At 37.3% G+C, this 24,762-nt stretch overlaps 2 protein-coding genes across 2 annotated transcripts; both read left to right on the top strand.

Moving 5' to 3' along the window:
* The first annotated feature begins 8,104 nt into the window (after nt 1-8,104).
* On the top strand, nt 8,105-12,650 carry LOC125259827 (CD48 antigen-like). Its single transcript, XM_048177776.1, has 5 exons — nt 8,105-8,230; nt 9,503-9,817; nt 9,960-10,019; nt 11,913-12,173; nt 12,305-12,650. The coding sequence occupies exons 1-5, from the start codon at nt 8,194-8,196 to the stop codon at nt 12,445-12,447; spliced, it is 816 nt and encodes a 271-aa protein (XP_048033733.1). The 5' UTR covers nt 8,105-8,193; the 3' UTR covers nt 12,448-12,650.
* Nucleotides 12,651-18,295: 5,645 nt separating this feature from the next.
* Nucleotides 18,296-20,895, top strand: LOC125260431 (E3 SUMO-protein ligase ZBED1-like). Its single transcript, XM_048178791.1, has 2 exons — nt 18,296-19,598; nt 19,825-20,895. The coding sequence occupies exons 1-2, from the start codon at nt 18,999-19,001 to the stop codon at nt 19,915-19,917; spliced, it is 693 nt and encodes a 230-aa protein (XP_048034748.1). The 5' UTR covers nt 18,296-18,998; the 3' UTR covers nt 19,918-20,895.
* Nucleotides 20,896-24,762: the final 3,867 nt, after the last annotated feature.

Raw genomic sequence — 24,762 nt, 5'->3', positions numbered from 1 at the left:
CTTACCTAGTCTGATGATTCAGCTGTGCACAGATCCAGACGTTAATACTGGCTGCCCTTGTCTAATGCCTTGAACATGGGCTGGCATATGCAAATATTGGGGGCGTACATATTAATGATCCCGACTGTTGCGTAACAGTCGGTGTTATGTTGAGATTCGCCTGTTCTTCTGAGGTCTTTTAAACAAATGAGATTTAAATAAGAAGGAGGAAACAATGGAGTTTGAGACTCACTGTATGTCATTTCCATGTACTGAACTCTTGTTATTCAACTATGCCGAGGTAAATTCAATTTTAAATTCTAGGGCACCTTTAATATTCAAATATATTTATTCAACACATATGCAACAGCAGCCATGCTTAGGATTGTATTTGAGTCACTCTTACTGATCTACAAGAGCTCATGAGGACACTTAAAACTGTCCTGGTTTAGCAGATACTTTTAAATAAAATTAGGAGTGACACGCCTATCCTAAACTTCCATGTTAGAAGACACTTTTAGCTGAAATATTTAGTCAAATATGGACTTAGATGATTAGAATCGCAGCAATGATCATATTATAAGATTTATATTATACAGAATAAATGTAAGTAATACTTGCCCTCTTGCATTTACAGAAGCAAACGACCAATGAGATGATAACGACTAGAGGAATTAATACATATAGCCAGAGGAGGTTAGAGGAGTCGGGAGGTTTGGGGGAGGAGGTGTGTGGAGGAGCTTTAGTGGAGGAAAATGATGCTTCTGTAAGAGAGGAACAAGAACAGGAAATGTGAGAGGTTTCAAACTGCAAATCTTACCCTGACCATCACATACACCTGATAGTACATTACAGGCAAACACACATGCCAGACAAATTATAGTAACATACTCACTTACCTTTGACAACAAGCACAGCATTCACAGTTAACTTCTTTCCAAAGATGGCTAGTGCTGTATAGAGTCCTGAGCTGGAGATGTTGACATGTTGAATGGTTACAGACACTCGTCCTTTCTCGACCTGCAGTGAAACTCCAGCTGGAGGTTTATCATCATAGATCCACGGGCGCCGAGCAATAACACTGGGCTTTTCCTTGTTGACTCCCTTAAAGGTAATCTGAACACTGTCTGCTTTCTCCACTTCATTGATGTCGAAGGATATTGTAACATTTTGTCCCTCTGTTGCCTCCAACTTCGACCCCGCAACAATCAGAGCTGGAAATAAACACCACTGCGTTAGAACAATGAGTTATAAACGGACAGTACCGTTAATTTTCATGATCACTCTACATACCTGAAAAAAGTGCTAAATTGATAATGACAATGATTTTCATGTTCAGCAAAATTCCACATAATGACCAATATTGTATTCGAAATGCGTAACCCATAATAATCAAGTTTGTTGTAAAGCATTGGGCTGAGGAGCTCCGTGACCGTCTTTGCCAGCTAAGCGGACCGCTCTAACATGTTAACGCCTCGTTTTTCTTCTACTTATGAGATCTGCAAGTGTTGCAGCCCTACACTTGACGAATTCCATCAACTGAGTAAAATCTGTGAAAAGTCCATTTCTGTGAATTGCGGCTTGCAGTTGCTCAAAGCAGTCCATACTGTCACACTATGAAATGCGCTTTCCGAGTCCGAGATAATAGGTGTGTTCGACATCGGCTGCGGCTGGATGTAACCGATCGGCGAGATTAGCCGCGTGCAGGCGGGGAGGAGCTGAAAACGGAGACGTGAAGTCGGACACGCTGTGGTTCCCGTAGTTTGCTGCATTTACGTCAGTCATGGCTGATAATGTGGCGTTTGCTGTAAACTTATGCTTAATACTGTAAAAGTTTGTATGAAAGTCCAAAATAAACCTATACACAAAACCTTTATAAACAAATGAATCGAATAACAATAATGTAAAAAAAAAAGATGAAAACGACATGAAATATGAATTGTAGGCTACTGTTTTGAAAGTGCGTGTATGAGCATGAGTGGAACTGAAGAGGCTTACACTTACAGCATCTGTTTTTACAAGAATAAAGTTCAATATAAGCATATATTATTTAAATACCAATGTTGTGGGGTCTACGTTTCTTATCAGTTTTATTTTGATAAACATGACACAATAACATCGTGACTTCATGAAAAGAGCTTTAACTGTTATAAAAATACAGATTTGTAAGCATTCGTGGAACTGAAGGCGTGAAAATAAACACGAAACACACGTGATCGTTGTCATGCGGTGAATCCGGCCAATCGTGAAACAGCTGTGTCGTCATCAGCGCTCGTGCAGCTCCTCTTGAGAAACTGCGCTGGCTGCCTCAGGCGGCTGCTCTCGAATCGCTCTCGTGGTACTTTGAAGCCATACGTCACAGTCACATGGTGTCGGCGCTGTCTCAAGTCGGACAAAATTTCTTACCGGCATGCACTGCTTCAAGTCAGCCGCCGATCGGTCTGTGCGGCGCTGCATGAGCTCGAACACACCTTATATAGCCTACTACACGCTTCCTCGCTGATGATGTCACTTCTTCGTAGCCAATCGCATAACCATGTTATCTAGGCGGAGCTGTGTCAACTAACCCTTCAGACCCTGCGTCCATTGGAATGGACATCACATGGATTTTGGTTTAAACCAATAAGATTTTATGTTTTTAAAATGTATGTTTATTCTCTACATTCTTATTGCATTTGTTACAGTATGTGTTCTTTTCAAAATATTAAATGCTATAGTTCACATATGTGTTTGAACTGTAGCTCATAAGAACTGTTTGGTTCAAATATGACACATTTTTTGTTGCTTAAGCCCGGATGTCCATTGTAGTGGACATGAAAAAAATCTAATAAAAAAATTAGTTTGCACAAATCTTTTTTTAGACTCATTTATACATTAAAGAAGAGCAAATATCAAGTGGACAAATTTTTTTTTGCTCAGTGGAACATAATTCAGGTCTGAAGGGATTAAAGTATTTCAATAAAGAATAAAGAAAGTTTTTATTTATATTTTATTACAGAAATCCATCTCTGCCTTTGCACAGCAGTACTTTATCACCATTTTTAAATAAAGTTGTAGTTCATTGTTATTGTAACGATGGGAGACTCAGGCAGGGGATCCAAATGCAGCCTTTTATTAAAAGTGAGCATGGTCATACAAGCAGGGTCAAACAGGAACAATAAAGGGCAGGCAAAATGGGGCAGGCAACATTCTTTTTGGGAATCTGTAACGATGGAGATGATTGGCTGGGGATTTCTTTAAAGTAAGTTATTTAATGTGTAATATTATTTAGGTCTGGGTAACTAAAGAAACAATTTTTCTTTAATTTTCTTAAGGTGGCAGGAAAAATCCCTTTGTAGTTTGCCCAAGTTATGATTGTTGGGCTCCTTGGATTGGACCTAATACCCGAAAGTCTGACATTGTTCTAAACACTGAGCATGCAAAACTACAAAAAACAAAGTCCTGTGATGTTCCAGATCTTGACGTCACAGAGGAAAGGTTAGGTGATGAGCTCTTTAATCTTATGGTAAGAACACGTGCACGACATCTAATTATGTTTTGCAACAATTTTGGTATTAACCAAAGCCTGTCATATGTTTAGGTTGAAGCAGTGAGGAAGCTGTGCAAAGAATGTGCATTGGACACAAAGGGATCAAGGATGGATCTTGTGATACGTTTGAGAACAGAGATGCAAAACCAAAATCTTCCAGCAGATTTGGGGAGCTTCTGGTAAATTGCCTAACTTTCATCTCTTAAATGTCTATATAATAATAATAATAATACATTTTAATAATGGATAAATAGCTTTGATTGAAAAAAATAATAATAATGTCCCAGGAGTTTAAAAAATGTATCCTGATGGACATTTAATTTTCAGCAAAGCATTCATTAGAAGATGCAATATTTCATTCGCTATAAGAACTTACTTGCCATTTATACATGGGTTAATTAACACTGAGTAAAGTCTCTGAGTCAACCCACTGACAAATTGTTGGTAAAAGTAGGTAGATTCACAGGTATGAAGAAATTATGAAAACCTAATGAAAAAACTAAATTATAAAAAAAAACTAAGTTAATAGATTGTGTTATTTTTATTTTTTGTAATATATATATATATATATATATATATATATATATATATATATATATTAAATTGTACTTTCTTTAAATTGTGCTTTTGTACATTTCTCTTAGGTGGCTGGGCAGTCATTACATGTCCATGTGGAATAGTGTATTCAATCAAATTCAACATAAGAGTAGAGTCTCCCAGACTTTGCGGACTTGCTTGATGTTAAAATCCTTTATTTACTTGCGAAGGTTTCTGAAGAGAGAAAGATTAGCAAGCATTTTCAATCTTATCGCTGCCATTCATTGTTCGAATTATGATCACATTCGGATGTGTGTCATTTCTTACGTTGCACGAGTGCCCACTGCTGGCGGAACTGGTGCGTAAGCTTTAAATGAAACACTCTTGATCACTTGGAATTCATTATGGAGCTGATTTATTATTTAAACCCCTTTTCTATTTATGAATTTGTTTTATGCACCATTCTATATGCTTATAAGTTGTTGGAGAAAATATATAAAATCCTATAGGTATGTGAGCTGTTGGAGAAAAATAAAATGACACAAATTAAATAAAATATAAATAAACATTGACTGTGAACATGAGGTAGCTACAAGTATTATGCGATTAAATCTCAACTTATATTATAGACTATTGTATATATTAATAAATAATTAACATATCATACACCAGAGGTCTTCAACCCTGCTCCTGGGGGCCCACTGTCCTGCAAAATTTGTTTCCAACCTGTTTCAGCACAGCTGCCTGTGATTTTCAAGCAACCCAGGATAGCTTGATTCGCTAGTTCATGTATGTTTGATTATGGTTCCAGCTAAACTCTGCAGGATATTAGGCTGGTTTGAGATGAGCAAAACTGCATAGAACCGATCACCACGAGATGCATGCCGGTTAGAAATGTGTCCTAGGGTAGGCCTATATGGAATTACGTTTCAATTCTGCCCGTGCAAGATCATATGTTGAGCGTGCAAAAGGGCATTAATTAGTGGAATTTAAAAGTGACTGATATGGGGTCTCTAATGTTACATGTTTTCAGAAATGAAGATGGTCAGACTTTTCCCATTTTAATTAGTTAAGTGTGTAAGCAAGGTACAAAACTTGCCTCTGGATATTTAAAAATAAAACCCATCAAATAAACACAGAAATGCAATGTAATAATGGTAAAGTAATTATCAAAATACTTCACACTATTTAGGATGGTTAGTGTGCACATTGGGATGCAGGCTTGTTCTCCCTCACCGCAAAAAAAAAAAGAAAGAAAAAAAAGTGGGTAACAACGACATATATTCAAATATAACAGTAAGTAAGATCTTGGGCGTGACTTTACTTTATGGGTCCCCAGATCTTCACTTACTGTTATGTCATTGTTACCCACATTTGTTTTTGTTTTGTTTTGTTGCAGTGAGGGAGAGCTTTACCGTTATTAGGCCTATACATTGTATTTCTGCGTTTATTTGATAGGTTTTATTTTTAAATATCCAGAGGCAAGTAAGGGGAAAGGTCTGACCATCTTCAATTCTGAGAGCATGTAACATTAGAGCCCGATCACACGAAAATGCGTGTTCATAATATGAGTGTGCAATGTCGTGGAATGTATACGCCAAAATGAGTTTTGGCGTGCATACGATACGCACTTTATGGCGTATAGGCTATTATACGCACGAACATTGGGGGGTTGAACGTTGGTCTATCTATCTATCTATCTATCTATCTATCTATCTATCTATCATCTCAATATCTCAATATCTATCTATCTGTTTGTTTGTTTTCTTCCTAAATTAATCTGACTTTTGAACGAATTGGCTGAATGAACGATTTAAGTGACTCACTCAAAAAAGCGAATCATTGCGGCTGGAAATTATGAAGGATACATAGATAGAAAGATATATGTTAAAGAAATAAATTATTATCTAGAGAGCAAAGGTTTTGTGAAAAAAGTGGAAGACTTAAACACAACGTGTGTAAAATAAACTGTAAAAAGGATCTGATGATCACTAGTGATAGTATTTTATTCTGTGTTGTCATCATTCAGGTTGGATTTCAGCTTTAATGTACTTTTTTTTAACAAAGCAGCTGATTTTGCCATAGACACTAGTGGATTGCCACTTGCTTTCACCCCAAAATGGCGGAAACGCAGGGCCGCTGCTGGGCGCCGGTGTTTCAATGGAACGTTCTATTGAGTGTCGCTTCTTTGTCGGAGCAAGGCGGCCCACCCTCGGGCACATTTCTAACCGGCATGCATCTTGCGGTGATCACCGTTGATCGGTTCTGCGCAGAATTTGCTCATCTCAAACAAGCCTATTCTGCAGTCGGGTGCAGTTGGTCTCCACTGACTGCGCTGACCGAAAGCACAGTGGGAAACAGCGTGCTGACGTGACCCGTGATCTGCAAATCCAGCGTCAAACTGGGACAAACTGGGACAGTATTCATTACCAAAATTCAGGGAACAAACAAACACACTTGCACAACTCCATTGCTGCCCCAGAAAAACAAACTTCATCCACTGTTCCCTTAACGCTGGGTTATTTGGGAAGCTGAAAAAAGTAATGTTTCCCTCACAACCAAAAACACACTCCTTTGGTGACACTGTCATGAACGAAGCGCATTAATGGGCATGCTCTTGCTCTTTTTGTGGGTGCTGTGTGTGTGCACGCTTATCAGGGAGAAGTGCCTAAGCAATTCCACCATTTATGACGTGATACAGGCCATACTCAAAAAAACTCTCCGAAACTGGAAGTAGTGTAGTGTAGTGAGGAATACTCCATCATACATCCAACTTGTTTTTGGCCATGTTTAGCATGAGAATGCAAACTTCAACAGTGTAAATAAGCCAGAATGCATGAAAAAGCATACATGGTTTTAATAAGCCCCATAAATTTACTGTAGTAAATTTCTAACAACTTAGCGATGTTGTCTAAAACCCCCTTAGCTTATTGCTTTCATAAAATAGTTTTAAAAAATATTAAAACCAACAAATATGCATCAATTCAATTTTCATGAAGTAAAATCATTAAAAGGCTTCTTTCTGCTGGAAGAAAATAGTCCTTGACTGTGAACAGCAATAGAAGTTACATTTATTACGCCATTAGATGAGCAAGTCACTCATTTACAAAGACTTTTATATTGAAACTTGTTGTGAACACGCAAGACGTAAATGAAAAATGCTTGGACTAGCACTGTTAGTGTCAGAAGGGCACGGGGCATAAACACATTAAATGCTAAAAGTACAAGATCTCAGAGGACATTCAAACAAATTTTTATATGAACATGGGTTGACCTGAAGGAAAAAATTTGCTAAATTTGAATGCAATACACTCAATATTGTATATGCAGTTAGCTTCAGTGAACAAAATCAATAGAGAATAAACATATATAGTAGTCAGATACTGTTTTTCACCAAAAGAAGTATGTCTGAATTCACAGTACTCATAAAAGAGTCGGCAAAAAGTCCCCGGATGACCTATTAGCCTACTTCCTCTGAGATTCTGAAGTGTGTATATGATGAACAATTTACTATCCCATGAGGCCAAGGTAAAGGAAGCAGAGAAAGAGTTGGTTTCATTTCTTGGTTTCAGACTGAAATCGTGTTTGTTGTGGATATTTAGATCTGGACTTTGTTCATACATTCTTTGTTCAACTCATGGGCAGCTTTTAAATACAACATGAACACCTGTAGTGTGAAATCTATTCACCTTCAGATAAAAGTTTGTATGTTTCACATATTTGGAGGGGACTTACATGTTTAAAAAGTTGTTGTTAAGCATTAGCTTATTAAGTTTATGTTGAAATTTTATGAATTTAATTTCTACATTTTTCATAATCTGTCTGTAAATGTTTGTATCTCAGGGGATATGTTGCCCTTAAAGGGTTAATGATCTCTTTGCTACCTTCCTGGGGCTTGAAAGTGGTAGTTGTGTAGCTGTCAACAAGCAGTGTGATTTTGTTAAATGAATAGCAGGTATGATTTCAAACATGGTTTAAAGAGTTTAAATATTATTTAAATATTATTGCAAGCTGGTGTAACTGATTTCTTGATCACTTCCTGATGAAACTGAATATCTTCAGTGAGATGTCGTCACATGTTCACACTGCTCCAGTGAGCTCCAGATGAGACATCAACAGAAGACACGAACTGATGAATATTTATCAGGATGTGGGTTTTCATTGTGTTTTTCATCAATGTTAAAGGTAAGATATCTAAAACCTCATATTGTTTGTTTGTTTCTTTCATTATTTTTTCATTGCTCCAGTTGCTCACACTGTAATTTTCAGTAGTCTGCACTAATTTTGTACCTTTTTGTCGTCTTCTATTCTGGAAATGTGGCATTGCAGCGCTGCTAATATTTTTGGCTCCTTTATGATCTTTATGTTTTTTCTTTGGCTTTTGGCCATGTGAAATAACAATTTTCACATTGTTTTGTTTAATAAAACTTCAGTTCACATCAAAAACAATCACTGTTCCAGAGTTTCATAGAGTAAATCTAGAAATGATCCCTTAATCATGAAGGTTAGTGTGAAAAGACAGGTAATCATTGTGTGATTTGTTCAGTATTTGATGTATAAGCTAAAGTAGATATAATAAGAGTATGTTTTGAGTAGGCTACTCCATTTCAAATAATTTTATATTCAAATAGTTTGAAGAAACGGCTGATATTAAAAGCTGTTTGTGAAAAAACTCAATAGGTTCACCTCATGGTGATATATATATCAGAAGAACATTATGAAGCATTCAACAAGACATTTGTATGTAAAATCGAGAAAGAAGTAAGGAAAATCATATAGGAATACATATGAAGAGTATAAAGTAAAAGTGAAGGGAAACAAATGTATGTACGAGTTATTTTAACAGAAGGGTGATGTAGCAGCAGTAATGAGGACTTCCTTTGTGGTCAGAGGACATCTCACCTACAATGAAAACAATCAAGGAAGTGAAAACATCAACAAGAGAGACCAGATTAATAATCACTAAAGCATGAAGTGGTAATGCAGTTGTTCTTGGCAGATGTCTTGGAAATTTGACTTGTATTGGTAGTTAAGAATATCAGTCAAAAGATAGTTTATGACAAATAGCTTATGAAGTTTCTCATTTGTAAGTCACTTTGGATAAAGGTGCAATTGTTTAAATGTAACGTATGAAGCAAATCTGAGAGAGGAAGCAAAGGAAGCAAAGCTGAGAATCTTGAGGGGAAGTTATTAAATTAGATTATGATGTATAAAGACAACTTGAGAACAGGTGAGAATTTGTGGTTTTGGCATGCTTTTCTGCAAAAGGTAAGCATTTAGGTTCAAATAAACAGATGTATCTTCCATACATATACATATCAAATTACTTGCCATTTTAACTGGGAATATCTGCAGTTCTGCAGCAGAATGTTGTCAGAAGTGCTTCATTTAACAGTTGTAAATGGTTATATGTCCAACAACATAACCTATATTTAATGCACATTAATATTGTTTCAGATCTCGTGAATGGTAATCAGGAAGAGGTAAAGACAGTGATGGAGGGAGACGTTCTGACTCTACATACAGGAGCTCAACTGAAGAGAGACTCTGAGACAATGTGGTTTTTTAAAAGTGACAATCTTATAGCACACATTAATAATGGAAAAGTTTTAACTCATTTTGAAAAGAGACTTACAGGCAGATTGCATCTTGATCAAGAGAGCGGATCATTGACCATCTGGAATATCAGTACCAGTGATTCTGGACTTTATGAAGTATCATTCTCCATCACGTTACACATCTCTGAGAAGAAGTTCACAGTTAATGTGTATGGTAAGTTACAGTTGCTGCACATTATTGTACATTTCATTATTATGATAATGTTGTAGATAAAGGATGTCATTTAATGAATAAATCACCTCATATGGTTTCTGCAAAATGGGCTTATTAAAAGATATTTCCTCTTGTCCTAAAGCACCTGTCTCTGTACCTGCTATTAAGAGGAACTCATTGGTTACTGCGCACCAATCTTCGGGTGAGTCTTCAGGGGTAGATTACCTGAAAATGAAAATTATCCCAATATTTTACTCACCCTCAATCCATCCTAGATGTATATGACTATCTTCTTTCAGACGAACACAATAAGAGATATATTTAAACATATCCTTGCTCACAAACGATTTATAATGGCAGTGAATGGGGGGTGGGGGGGAACGTGTTTTGAAGCCAAAAATAAATGGATTCATAAAAAATAATCCATCTCCAGGGGATTAATAATGGTCTTTTGAAGTGACGTGATGGATTTTTGTAAGAAAAAAATCCATATTTAAAACTTTATAATCTAAAATAACTAGCTTCCACCAGACGGCTCTTGCAGTTCAAACAAATAGGACTGTGCAACAAACTCAAGCTCCTCTAATTTTGAACTCCACCAACATTTCTCTTTAAAAAATGACCTCTCTCATCTGTGCTTTCACATTCATCATTACGTCATGTGTCAGGTCAAAGGTTACTCATCCACCGCAAATCGATGCGTACAGCCATCTGAGTCTCTCCATCAGTGTCGACTCCGGTTTGAACAATGTAAGGCTGAACACCGTTACTGACAATCCTCATTTTGGCTGCGTGAGATTCTCCAGCTTTGTTGTTGTTGAGCTGTTAAAGCTCCGCCCTCTTCTGGAAAGGGGGTCGGGAGCAGCAGCTCATTTGCATTTAAAGGGACACACACAAAAACGCTGTGTTTTTGCTCAAATTTGTCAAGCTATAATAAATGATCTGTGGGGTATTTTGAGCTGAAATTTCACAGACACATTCTGTGACACCAGTGGGGGCACATTTTATTTCTGTCTAATTTTACATCGCAGTATCGTGCTACAGTACAAATTCTATCATTTGCAATTCTGGCGCCTCCGTCTCAATGTACTGCGAGATATATTCACATCATGTGTTAACGGAGAGGTAGAGTTGTGCTCACTGCAGTTATTCACAATCATGAAAGTTCATTATGTGCATGCGTTTTAAATCTTAGTTTAAACATTTAATTCGCATGCTGTTCTAACATGCGCTTTTCTGTGTGTGCACACAAGCCTGTCAAACAGTGATGGACTAAGTTATCTTACTGGGCTAATACAATCAAATACGCACAAGGTTAACAAACACTTTATGCCTAAAGTGAAAGAAAAATGGAATGCGTGTCTGCATGTGTGCAGGTCTTAAAGTGATAGCAGCCTAAAGGCCCCGGTATACTTCAAACAAAATCGAAGAAAGAACTGATGTGACGTCATTTCGAACAAAATCAGGCCAAAACGAAGTTCGTTTTGTGTTCTTTTTGGAAGTTCGAAATGGCTTGCCAAAGCGAACTTTCAGGAAAAGTTCGTTCCAGCACCAAAACACCTTCGTTCTACCATTGGTTAGTGATGATAACGTAACAGGAAGTGTGTGCTGAGGCTCCGCCTTCACTCGCGTGGACCGCGTCTCTGACTCATTTGATCTGTTCAGTTTGTTGAGGTAAGATCTCCGCGGGTGAAAACATGAACAGACTAGATAGCTGCTTTATAGTACAAAACGAAGTTGTGCTTGTAAAAAAATGAGGCACTAACACGGTTTTTCATGTTTGATACTGTAAAGCTGCTTGATTTTAAGCAATCCATTGAATAAAGTGCTATATGAAGATGTGACGTGACTGGAGTGCTACTTCTGGTTTGAAGGTGAGTAAATCATGGGATAATTTTCATTGGGTGAACAAACTCTTTTAAGTCAGTTCATTCAGTTACCATCTTGTCCTAGGGTTCTTCTCCTGACCTCTAAATCATTGCTGGGCCAAACAGGCAGGAGCTTGTTTCAGAGTAATTAAAGCCATAAATACTGACAGAATAAAGACCTCTTGAACTTTAACATCAAAATGTAACCCAAAACAAATCTCTACCAGGCACTTTGAATCAGTCACGAGCAGTAGAAGATTTCTGCTCTGTGTTCTGCTCTGTGAGAAATGATCGAGACGTGTTCATCTCGTGGTATAAAGGGAGTGAAATGGTGAATCAGACCAGCAATCCTGATCTCAGCATCAAACTCAGTTTACCATTAGAGCTTCATTATAATGATTCAGAGATCTACAGCTGCACGGCTGCAAATCCAGTGAGCAACAAGAGCATCCGTCTTTACAGGAAAGAGATCTGCCAACAATGTAAAGGTATGAGAACGACATTTACCACAAAACACTCTTCCTGCCACAGTGACCGCTGTGCGGCTTCTGTTTTTCCACTGGAAAAAAACCCTTTAATGAGACAGAAAATGTTTCTGAACAACTCTCTTCTGTTTCAGATTGTCTGGATCATTGTGGCGTCACTGAAGCTCTGATTCGACTGGTTTTGTCTGGTCTGGTGGGAATCGTCACTGTTTTCTTTCTGGTTGAGCATGTGAGGATCTCCTCGTCTCAGAGAAGAGCTGCTGCTGCTGCTGTGTGATCATAATATATTTTAATGAGAGTTCAGGAGGCTCTGAACTTTGACATTGAAGGAGGTTTGCAGGGTAAAGAGTTTAAAATGTAAAGCACCTCATTTATTACTTTGGATAAAGCTATCTGCTAAAATGATATGTAGTAGGCTAAGTGTGACCAGTATGCTTTACAGGTTACATAAAATGCACACAAACATTTATACTAACCTAAATATATTTATGTGTGAGTGTGAATTTTTTAATTTGTATGTTTGGCGGTTTGACTGTTATAATCATTAATAATGTGTTAAAGTTTTGCTTGTAACTTTAATAGCTTAATTTTGTTCAGTGTTTCAGAGTAAAACACTATTAAAATAAAATTAGCAGACAGCATGAAGATCCCGGCTTTTTTAATCAAGTATGGTTGATCTAGATAAAAAAAGTTTTTACCCTCGTCAATGTTTTATTAATTAAACGTCTATTAAAGTTTTCTCAATTTCATTATACAGCTAAAAGATTGTCAAGAACGCTGCCTGAACAGTAAATCGAGGGGCACATTCAAGCTCAAACCGGTGCGCAACAATTTGCTACGGTTTCCGGGTTGAACAACGTGTTTCCTGGAAATGGTGTGCAACGGGTTTGAGACACATTTTGTCTTATTTGGTGGGTGTGTCAAAAATCACAACCCAATCAGCATCAACATGCATGATATAAACCACTCAGTATTAAAGAGACAGCTCGCACAGTTTTGTCGGGGCTGAACGCAGTCATGGCCTGAAGAGATCTACATGCCAATATTCAGTTACAGTCATAGCGCCACCTGCTGGCAACAGGAAATGACATGTTTTACACTGTGATTAACTCCTCATAGAGATTTAATCAGATCAACATCATATTTGGTCAGTCTAATCTTAAGGCCTTTGCGACGATAAACTGCAAAGATCTTGAGTGTTCGCTGAAGGGCGTGTCTGTGGAACGACAAAGTCTGATGTTTCGCCATTTAACAGGAAGTTGTTGTAGCTCAGGCATACAGTGTCCGATCTGCCCCAAGCTTCACATGTGTGATAAGAGTGCTGGGGCCTAATTTATAAAACTTTCCATAGATTTCATCCTAAAAGTGTACATATACACAAAAAGCTAGATTCTGCGTACACACCAAAATTTTCAGATTTATAAAACCATGAACGCCAGAACCTGCACAAAAATCCCTTTATAAATCCCAGTTAGTGGAAGATTGCACACATGTGCATCTCCAGCCTGGCTCCTCCCCAAAATCACCATATTATGACACCTAGTTTAACTATGCATAACATCATCTGCATGTCATTTCCATACATATTCCCATCCACGTGACACCATGGTTAACACTGTCAAAGGTACAGGATATTGGAAAATATTAGATATGGACTATAAATACCATTTGTGTAATAACAGTATTTTAATTGTTTTAATTGCATACATTTAAAACTGCATCAATTCAAATCAAATTTATGCAGTTTTGCCAATAAGCTGAAAATATCTTTTAGGATGTTTAGGCTATTTTTAGTGGAAACAGATAGGTCTGCTTATTTATTGCAGTGTAAATACAATTATCTGTCTCAGCGCATCACTGACAAAGTAGAAAAGTAAATGTGCAGATCTTACCGTTTTCTTCAAGTTGTATCCTTGAAATAGTGTTATTTTTCATAATTGTTTGAAGATGCCTTACTTTTTATGGTGTACTGAAATTGTAAAATAATTTATATTTGAATGCATTTCCACTTTTTGTCCTCAAATCTCAATTTAACAAATAGCCTACCTTTGAATAAAGTGTTTTGTATTAGTAGTCCTTATGCTGGGGCATGTGCCAAAATGATTGATGACCTGTGCCCGGTTGCATAAAGCACCTTAAGTGTAATTTTCCCTTAAGATCGCCCTTATGTTTCCCTTAAACTTAAGGGTGTTGCAGAAAATAACCGTTAAGTATTACTTAAGGGTTTCTTTAGGTGAAACGTCATAAACCCTAAGAATTTCCCTCAAGTATGTATTTTTCACTTAAGTAATCCCTTAAAAAACCGTAAGTGTTGCATAAAGCCCCTTAACCGTCATTTCCCTAAGTATAACATAAGGTTAGGAAAACTTCACCTTAAGTGTTACACGGAGTGAGCAGGTTCAATCCAAGTCTTCTAACGAGACACGATCGACCGTTTTATATGATAAACAATTTGTACTTTAGCCATTTATTCACATAAACATTGATGAGATCACATATGTAGCACATATCTTATATGGACAACGGAAGCGCAAACGTGCGTGCATCACACGCAAAAACAAACCTCATTGGTTCTTGCGCGCACGTTTGAGCTTCCGACACAGCCGTAACTATGGCCGTAATCATATGGATGTTTTTCAATAAATGGACATAAATGATGAGAGAATATTAAAAATATCTTTATTTGTTATCCAAAGATGAATGTATGGAGTCAAATTAATGCCTTAAAGTTTTGCACAAAAATAAAGTTTTGCAAAACAAAAAAAAGAATTGAGCAATAAAAAAATGTTTTGCAAACAAAAATAAAGAATTGCAAAGGAAAAATAAAGTATTGAGCAGAAAAAAATAAGTTTTGCAAGCAAAAATAATAAATTGCAAAATAAAATAACGTAGTGCAAAAATAAAAATATAATCAATTACAAAAATCAATGACAGCTGTAATCCTATTTTATCTTTGCCACATATTTTTCATGCTCAAACCTACTAAATCATTTGCAACGCTCATTTTATTCTGCGTTTCAGTCAAGCGTGCGCTCACGATACCGGCTTTCGTTTGCGCTGCACTTTTCTGTGCGGATCTCTTTATGGCACTGGTTTGACGTGGGGGTGGAGTCAAGAAACGGGGGCACGTCCCCGCGAAACACGTCATCGACAGGAGACGCAGATCGCAACAGAACAGATCAAGCATAGAGACAGAGCGCATTTATTATAATCTGAAAACCATGCCCACCGGGGGAAAAACAATCCAACCGGGGGAAAAATCAATCCAACCGTCTCCATTGACTTTGTAATGCATGAGGCTGCCTCCTTGTCTTTTCTGACTCATTACAAAAAACAGAACAATGCCTAAAAGCTGCTGTGTGACAAGGTGTACAGCTAACAAGCTAAAAAACCCAGAAATAAGTTTTTATAAGCTGTCGACCCCAAAAAACGAATGTTTAAGGACACAAAAGTGGATACAGGCAGTGAGACAGAGCACAACAGGTCATATTACTATAAGAAATGCATTGGAGGGGGTCGTAATTGGCGACAACATATGCTAAACAAACCAACAAAAACAAACCATTCATTATTTTTAACCATGTCAAAGAATTATTTCACCTGTCGCTGATTACGTTCCCCTCCAATGCATTTCGCGGGGGCGTGCCCCCGTTTCTTGACTCCACCCCCACGTCAAACCAGTGCCATAAAGAGAACCGCACAGAACAGTGCAGCGCAAACGAAAGCCGGTATCGTGAGCGCACGCTTGACTGAAACGCAGAATAAAATGAGCGTTGCAAATGATTTAGTAGGTTTGAGCATGAAAAATATGTGGCAAAGATAAAATAGGATTACAGCTGTCATTGATTTTTGTAATTTATTATATTTTTATTTTTGCACTACTTTATTTTATTTTGCAATTTATTATTTTTGTTTGCAAAACTTATTTTTTTCTGCTCAATATTTTATTTTTCCTTTGCAATTCTTTATTTTTGTTTGCAAAACATTTTTTTATTGCTCAATTCTTTTTTGTGTTTTGCAAAACTTTATTTTTGTGCAGAACTTTAAGGCATTAATTTGACTCCATATGAATGGAAGTCTTATGGGTTTGGAACGACATGAGGGTGAGTGAATGACGGCAGAAATCTCAATTTTGAGTAAACTATCAATTTGAGTTTCTCGTCTGGTCGTTCTCTTTCATATTTGGTTTTCTTTTTTGTTTTCCTTATCCATCTTATGTTGTTTTCTGTGAAAACTTACCACGATATGTATTAACAAATAACGTGTCCATGGCAACAGTAGAATTTTATAACGGCAAAACCTGGGTTGCTGTCGTGAAACACTTAACGGTTTCCCTTACCTAAGTGAACAGTTTAAGAGATTATATGCAACACCCTTAAGTCATTCCCCTTAGTTAAGGGGAAATCACGCCTTAAGTGTCATACTTAAGGGAAAAACTTAAGGTGCTTTATGCAACCGGGCACTGACCTTTAACCGTTGACCTTTATGACATATGATATTTTTTATTAAAGGTGCCCTAGATTATGTTTTTTAAAAGATGTAACATAAGTCTAAGGTGTCCCCTGAATGTGTCTGTGAAGTTTCAGATCAAAATACCCCATAGATTATTTTTTATTAATTTTTTTAACTGCCTATTTTGGGGCATCATTATAAACGCGCCGATTTCATGCTGCGGCCCCTTTAAATCCCGTGGTCCACGCCCACAGAGCTCGCGCTTGCCTTGAACAGTGCATAAACAAAGTTTACACAACTAATATAACCCTCAAAATGGATCTTTACAAAGTGTTCGTCATGCATGCAGCATGCATGCGTCGGATTATGTGAGTATTGTATACTGTTATATTGTTTACTTCTGATTCTGAATGAGTTTGAGGCTGTGCTCCGTGGCTAACGGCTAATGCTACACTGTTGGAGAGATTTATAAAGAATGAAGTTGTGTTTGTGCATTATACAGACTGCAAGTGTTTAATAATGAAAATAGTGACGGCTCTTGTCTCCGTGAATACAGTAAGAAACGATGGTAACTTTAACCACATTTAACAGTACATTAGCAACATGCTAACAAAACATTTAGAAAGACAGTTTACAAATATCACTAAAAATATCATGATATCATGGATCATATCAGTTATTATTGCTCCATCTGCCATTTTTCGCTATTGTTCTTGCTTGCTTACCTAGTCTGATGATTTGGTTGTGCATAGATGAATGTTTTTCACTTTTTGAAATGCGTGTGTGTGCGTAATCTTTTTCAGAAAATATACCATGTTTCTTCTTTTGTTATTTTGATCTGACTGTTTCTTCAGTAGATTCTTATTTTTGTCACTTAGTTGCACAGAGAGAGAGAGATGAGAGTTCCCGTGAGCTGGAATGCAGATGCCACCACACACATGCTCACCACATGCGTGACCCGAAAGCTCATAAATGACCCTCAGGACTTCCAATTTGCAAGGTCAAAAATCATCCATCATCCACAAAGGGCCAAAGGTCACAGGTCATATCCATAACCCCAAGGTCAGAGGTGATACAACGGTCAACCATGGGGGAGGGATATATCCTGAGCGTAAATATCATATGTCATAAAGGTCAAAAGTTAAAGGTCAGGTCATCAATCATTTTGGCACATGCCCCAGCATAAGCACTATGTGTGTTAAAGGGATAGTTCACCCAAAAATGAAAATTTGATGTTTATCTGCTTACCCCCAGTGCATCCAAGATGTAGGTGACTTTGTTTCTTCAGTAGAACACAAATGATGATTTTTAACTCCAACCGTTGCCGTCTGTCAGTCAAATAATGTGTATCAATGGGAACTTCGTCTATAAGGCAGTTGGACATAGTGGTGTATTCGAGGTAAAAATGATATAAATACTGTTCGGTTTCTCACACAAACCGATCGTTTCGTGTCTTAGGATATCAATGTGCCGTCACGAGCCACAGGGTTTAATTTGGATTTGTCTGTGCATGTTTTTTTTACTCTTACAGATTGTGTGACCATTCACTCGCATTATTTGACTGACAGACATCAACGGTTGGAGTTAAAAATCATTTGTGATCTACTGAAGAAACAAAGTCATCTACATCTTGGATGCGCTGGGGGTAAGCAGATAAACATCAAAAATTTTCATTTTGGGTGAACTATCCCTTTAATTGTTTAATGAAAGAGGGATTGCTCTACACACACTATTAAATTCTCTAAAGGAATGTTTTATTGCAAATTTCTCCATGAATGAATTATAGTGAATACATCTACCAAATCAACAACATATTAAACTTTGTTCTCATACACTCTTGTTTGAATACTGTCTTCCTATTTACTGTAATGTTCTACTATTCCACAAGGGGGAGTTGTGAGGAGTTGACCTTTTAATCAGTTGAGGAGAAACACAAGGAGAATAAGAAGGCTAAATTAGTTTAGATATTCCTTCTGTTCTGCTTTGGTCAAAATGATTCTGCCCAATAGACAGATCTCACATAAACCATGATTTTTTCATACTATCTATTCTCTCTTCTATATTTACTAATTATCTTATTTGAATCTTTAGATATTGTTAAAGCAAGCTATTTCACTTCAGATTTGACCAGAATTAATCCTCATCTCACGAATACAGAACAGGTCATATTTTTTAAATTCAAGCCTGATGATCTTAAAAAATCATGAATATTCATTGCTGTTGCATTTGACAATCAAGTGTTTAGAAACATTTTATTTTATATATTTTATTAGACGACTATTTAATATTAATAAGCAAAGCTTCTGGCTTCTGTGAAGTGACAACACCGTAAAGATCCGAGCACAAATAAATGAATATTTTTACATTTACAAGCTCATGGAGGAGTGGAGCATAAAGGAGAAAGTGAAGTGCCTGGTAACTGGTGCGGCAGCCAATATGATTGCATGTGTAAGATCATTAAATGTTAGGCATGCAATATGCATTGCACATGCACTACATCTCATTGTGAGGAAGTCCTTTGATGACATCAGCAGCTTCAATGACATTAGATTGAAATGTAGGAAACTTGTGACATATTTCCAAACAAGCACAACAGCAAAAGAAAGACTGGCCCAAGTACAGGAGCAGATGGCGAGACCAATACTGAAGCTGATAATTGAAGTGGACATTCGCTGGAACAGCACTTATAACATGCTGGAACGGCTCTATCAGCTGAGAGAGCCAGTGGGGGCAGCCCTTGCCTGTCTAAGGACTGACATCACCCCACCTACTGCCTTGGAGTATGAGGCTGTCCAAGATCCCTTACATGTTCTTGCACCTTTCCACCAGGCTACAGTAGAGCTTTCTGCTGAGAAAAGAGTGTCTGCCTCAAAAGTGATTCCTTTGATGAAGATGTTAAATCATATGGTAACGAGTAAGCTGGAAGGCCTCAAGTCCAATTCAACAAGGCAGCTGGGTGACAGCCTGGTCTGGAAGGTTAGAGAAAATGCTGTACATTTTGAATCATTAAGTGGATCCCACATTATTGGATCCCAGATTAAAAAAACTGGGATTCTTAAGCCAATGGAAACTACAAGAAGCAGTATCAAGATTAAAATCAGAATGTGCTACTGTAATCAGAAGTTCTGTGAATTTTCACATAAGTGATTAGTACTGTGAACCATTATTAATGGAGTTTTTCTCTTTGTACCTCTATTATTAGGTGACATTTGGCATCTGCTGGATAGCACGGTTGATCACAGTAGAAGGAGCTCAAGTGCTACTGTTGAAGTGGACCGATATTTATCGGAAGTGAATATCGCAAGACCTGAGGGTCCACTGGTATATTGGGCTCAACAGAAGCATCTGTATCCTCACTTATACCAGCTGGCACTGGCATTCTTATGTTCCCCTGCATCCTCCGTTCCTTGCGAAAGGATCTTTTCCAAGGCTGGAGAGGTTTTGTCCAAGAAGAGGAATCGTCTAAACCCCAACACACTTCAAAAAATTATGTTCCTCAATAAAAATCAATTATAATCCTTCCTTCACCCACCCCAAGCTGCTCTGTTGCAGTTTGCTCCATATCCCCAGTCCCATAAGCACAACACTGTACACCAAAAAACTGTAACAATTCTTACCCTTTCCCTTCCCAAACTGCTCTATTGCAGTTTGCAGTATTACACTCCCTCCACAATAATCACTGCACTCAACACAGCATCAGTTTTGTTATACATACTGTCACTATCCAAACAATTGATGAATTAATTAACTGTCTGTGTGTGTGTGTGTGTGTGAGACAGTTGTCTCTGCACAAGTAAAGTCAGACAGAGAAAGAGAAAGATGCATATTTTATTTTATACCCAGGCAATGCACAAATGTCTGTTCAGGTCAGAGGCTCAGGATTCATTTTGTCTGCTATTGAAGCAGATAAAGGCCTGGATGAGAGGCTTCACTATGCTGATTAAACAGCTTTTGTGGGGAAATGATATCAACAGGAACAAGCGCACCTGACGATGGAAAACTTCGAGCCTTACACTGTAAGTTGATCAGCTAATGCATACGTTTGCAATATTTGTATTCTTTGCCAATTATAAACCAGCTCATGTAGATTTAGAATACAATACAATACAATAATTTCATTGTCATTGCACAGCTATGCAACGAAATTGTGGTTCTCCTCAGTGGTACATTCACATAAAAACATATATACAAACAAATATAGACAAAAACAAAGTATAAATCGTAACATAAAAAATAACATAAAAACAATTATATTTATTAAAACATTACTGCATTAAATTCAGTGTGTGCACCTTTAAATGCTTGTGCTCCCCGCCCCCAAGCTTGCGACTCCCATTAATACATTAAATAAACAATAAATTAAGTTCACTCAGCTAATATAACTCTCAAAATGGATCTTTACAAACTGTTAGTGATGCAGCATATCAGATCATGTAAGTATGGCATGTATTTATTTGGATGTTTGCATTTGATTCTGAATGAGTTTGATAGTATGCTGCTGCTAACGGGGCTAATGGTACACTTTTGGAGAGATTTATAAAGAATGAAGTTGTGTTTATGAATTATACAGACTGCAAGACATTAATACTGGCTTGCTTGAACATGGGCTGGCATATGCAAATATTGGGGGCTTACATATTAATGATCCCGACTGTTGTGTAACAGTCGGTGTTATGTTGAGATTTGCCTGTTCTTCGGAGGTCTTTTGCAGACACTGTTACACACTGCAGTAAGATAGATCGATTTTACAATATCATATTAAATGCTGGATGAATGGTGAAAATGCTGATAAATTGCATGCAATTAATTTTAAAACGTATTGTATGATGGAGAAAATTCTGTATTACTGTTAATAAAAATGAAGCTGCATCTGATTATGCTATGTTAGCTACTTCACAAGATAGTGTTTTTCTCTGAGGCATGGTAAAGTGTGGTAAAAATTAGATTTAAACAATAAGACTAAATGTGTTGAGCTATATAACAATAATTAGTTTTCTGTCTATAAATATATCAAAACAACTGTTCCCTTGTCTATTAAAACATGTAAATATTAAAGCGTCTTTGGTGTTTCCATGGTTTCTACAAAATAAAACCGGAAACCGAGGGTAACGCGGGTATGACGCAATTGACAGGCGACTCCTCACACGTCCCGGAGCCTTGGTTAAAATTGCAATTTTCTCACGATTTACAAATAGTTGGAAATATTTGGGATATTGTAAGTACTCAATGAACAAAATACTGGCCTAGTGATTTTTGGATATTTTACTGCAGAAATATTACATATTGCACCTTCAAATAGACAGTAGACATTTGCCCATTCGCGAATGCAGTTTGCAAATTAAGACACTTTTGATGAAATCCGAGAGGTATATGACTTGTCCATAGACAGCAACATAATAAAAACTTTCAAGGTCCAGAAAGACATTGTTAAAACAGTCATGTGACTACAGTGGTTCAACCTTAATATTATAAAGAGACGAGAATACTTTTTGTGCACAAAAACAAAACAAAAAGAACTACTTTATTACACTATCTTCTCTTTTGTGTCATTCTCATATGCTCTTTCAGAGCTCCTGTGTTTACGTCAGAATGCAACTCATTATTATCCGGCTCCTGTGTCAGCCAATAATGAGCCGGTGTCCAGAGCCTGGAAGCTCTGCACTGCGTTCACTGCGCCAACAGCATAGGAGTCTGACAGGGAAGAGAACAGATTGTTCAATAAAGTCATTATTTTTGTTTTGCTTGTAAAGTGACCAGTTGGTTTGCATATAAAAGCTTGAAATTCAAAGGCTTTTGTGATTGACTCGGTATTGAACTTGAAGCACCAGTTTTGAGAACATTGATCTAATGATTGTCTTTCATTTTCTGGAATACCTGCATTGGTGTAAGTGGCTAAAAAACAACTCCAGCTTCTTGGAGGAGTGTTCAAATACAGATGTTGTCCTGACAAAGACATTAGATGTTTAAAGCTGCAGTCCGCAACTTTTTTTGGTTAAAAATGATCCAAAATCAACTTTTGAACAAGTACATAACCAGCCAGTGTTCAAAACTATCTAATTATCTTGTCTCGATTCACAACGGTAAGCTTGTAATAATGTTTTATAATAAGAGCGACATGGCGGATTTCCGCGGGAAATTCAAGCATGCAGCAGTTCCTCTGTGTGTCGTTACGTCACGTCCGTAAACAAAGGAAGGAGTCCCAGGCTAATCGGTTATCATGAGGAAGCTGCCGGTAGCGGCACATTTATAACTTGTTCTCACAGCAGCTGAAATAATTAAACTTATCATTTTGATGGCGGATTGTAATCCAGAAAGATCCAAATGACAATCATCAGTGATCAACTGGAGATTCACCCGTAGCCAAAAAGCAAAAGACTTGGACTGTGGAGTGGATACAGAAATTGAAATCTACAGGTAACACTAATACACACTAAATACACAGTCATGCAATGCTGATGTTGTAAACATTTACAATTTAATAACAGTAATAATAATTTTCACGGTTTGGCATGATCCGAGCTAAGCAATCGTTAGATTTAATCATCATTGGCAGTGTGATTTATTGTAGGCCTAATGCTTTTCCCCTCAGTTGGTCAGAACAAAAGTGGCAGAAATGTTACTTGTTCAGATGATATTTTCCAGTGAAAATTCTTATATTGGTCACACTTTCAAGATGTAGAATCTGTGATTCTGAAGATCAGTATCCACACCGGTGCGGTGACTGACAGCAAACATTAGATTCATCCACGGTGACGAACTGTGCCGAGGCACAACGCACGTACAGATAACTTCCGCATATGACTGCAATCGCATGTTTCAAACAGAGATGGCAACAAAGAGGAAAAACTGCGGACAGCAGCTTTAAGATTTACATACTGTGAGAAAGTGTATTTCATGTAGCTTTTTTTGCCTAAATATCAATCAGATCAGTCAGACAAATGGATTTCTAGAGATGAGAATAGCATTTCAAACCACATTAAATTAGCTTGAAATGGATTTTTGTGATTTTTTTTTTTTTTTTTTGCCATTCACACTTACTACGTGTTCTAATATCAGATATGCACACATATCAGATTGACAGGACTGACAGTTTGAAAAATTTTGTAACGTTATTTAGTGTTTTAAGACACTCCGGTATCTGTAGGCAGAGCTTCAGCATTTTCTCCTCAACCGTTCATGGAGACTGTTACACAATCACTGTGGGGGTTTTCCAGGCCTTTTTTTTTTTTTTTTGAGAACACAGGATCTGTAAAGAAAACAACAGAAAACTGAGATTAGTGTCAAGTACACAATCACAATTACAAGACATTATGCAAACCAAATAAAAAGGTGCTGAAATCAAAGCTTAATTTAAACATTTCAGCAATGTTCAGTCTAAGATACACGTCACTTCTGATGTCTCTGCTGTGCAGAAAAAAAAGGCACACAGGGGACAGATGCAAAATGTTTGGAGAAAGACATTAGATTTTATTCTAGTAAATGAGAAATAATAGCAGTTCTCTGGTCAACCGCTATAGAGTTAGAACCAGGTTTCACGGAAAGAGAATGACATGAACCAAACAGTGTTCACAATTTAGTGACCCTTTAAGCAGACTTTAGCTATACTTTCCGTTTAAAATAGTTGGCAAAACTGGAGCCAAACAGCTCAACACAAGAGGTAAAGCAAACACAAAGACATGAAATAAAACATCATCATGTTTTAAAGAAGAGTGACTTGATTAAGTGTTGGAAGTGACAGATGATGGACACAGAACAGTGACGTCTGAATTAACTGCTTCTTTTCAAAAATATATGATTTATTATCACTAAGTAAGGGTCAAATCACATAGAAATAGCACATTAAAGTTAAAAGTTACATGACTGCATTTTTGTGTATGCAGTACAGGTCTGATCCAATTTTGCTCAGGTGAGAAGTTTTGCTCAGAAAGAAAAAGAGCTTTAACAGGAACAGGAACAGTTGTATTCATTTAAACGCTCTCACAAACACCCCCGTTAAAATCACGGAAGCTGACGACACTGCGACATGAATCTGTTACATCGAACCTGCACTTTGTTGTTTATGATTGGAGAATTCGCAAGTTTCAGTCAGAGAGCATGCGCACTGAACAAAACTTTTACTTTCAGCGATGACTAATCTGAA

This window comes from Megalobrama amblycephala, linkage group LG24 (assembly GCF_018812025.1).
Source record: "Megalobrama amblycephala isolate DHTTF-2021 linkage group LG24, ASM1881202v1, whole genome shotgun sequence".
Lineage (NCBI taxonomy): Eukaryota > Metazoa > Chordata > Actinopteri > Cypriniformes > Xenocyprididae > Megalobrama > Megalobrama amblycephala.
Note: the sequence above shows the minus strand (reverse complement) of the source record. Positions and strands in the feature narration are given on the sequence as shown.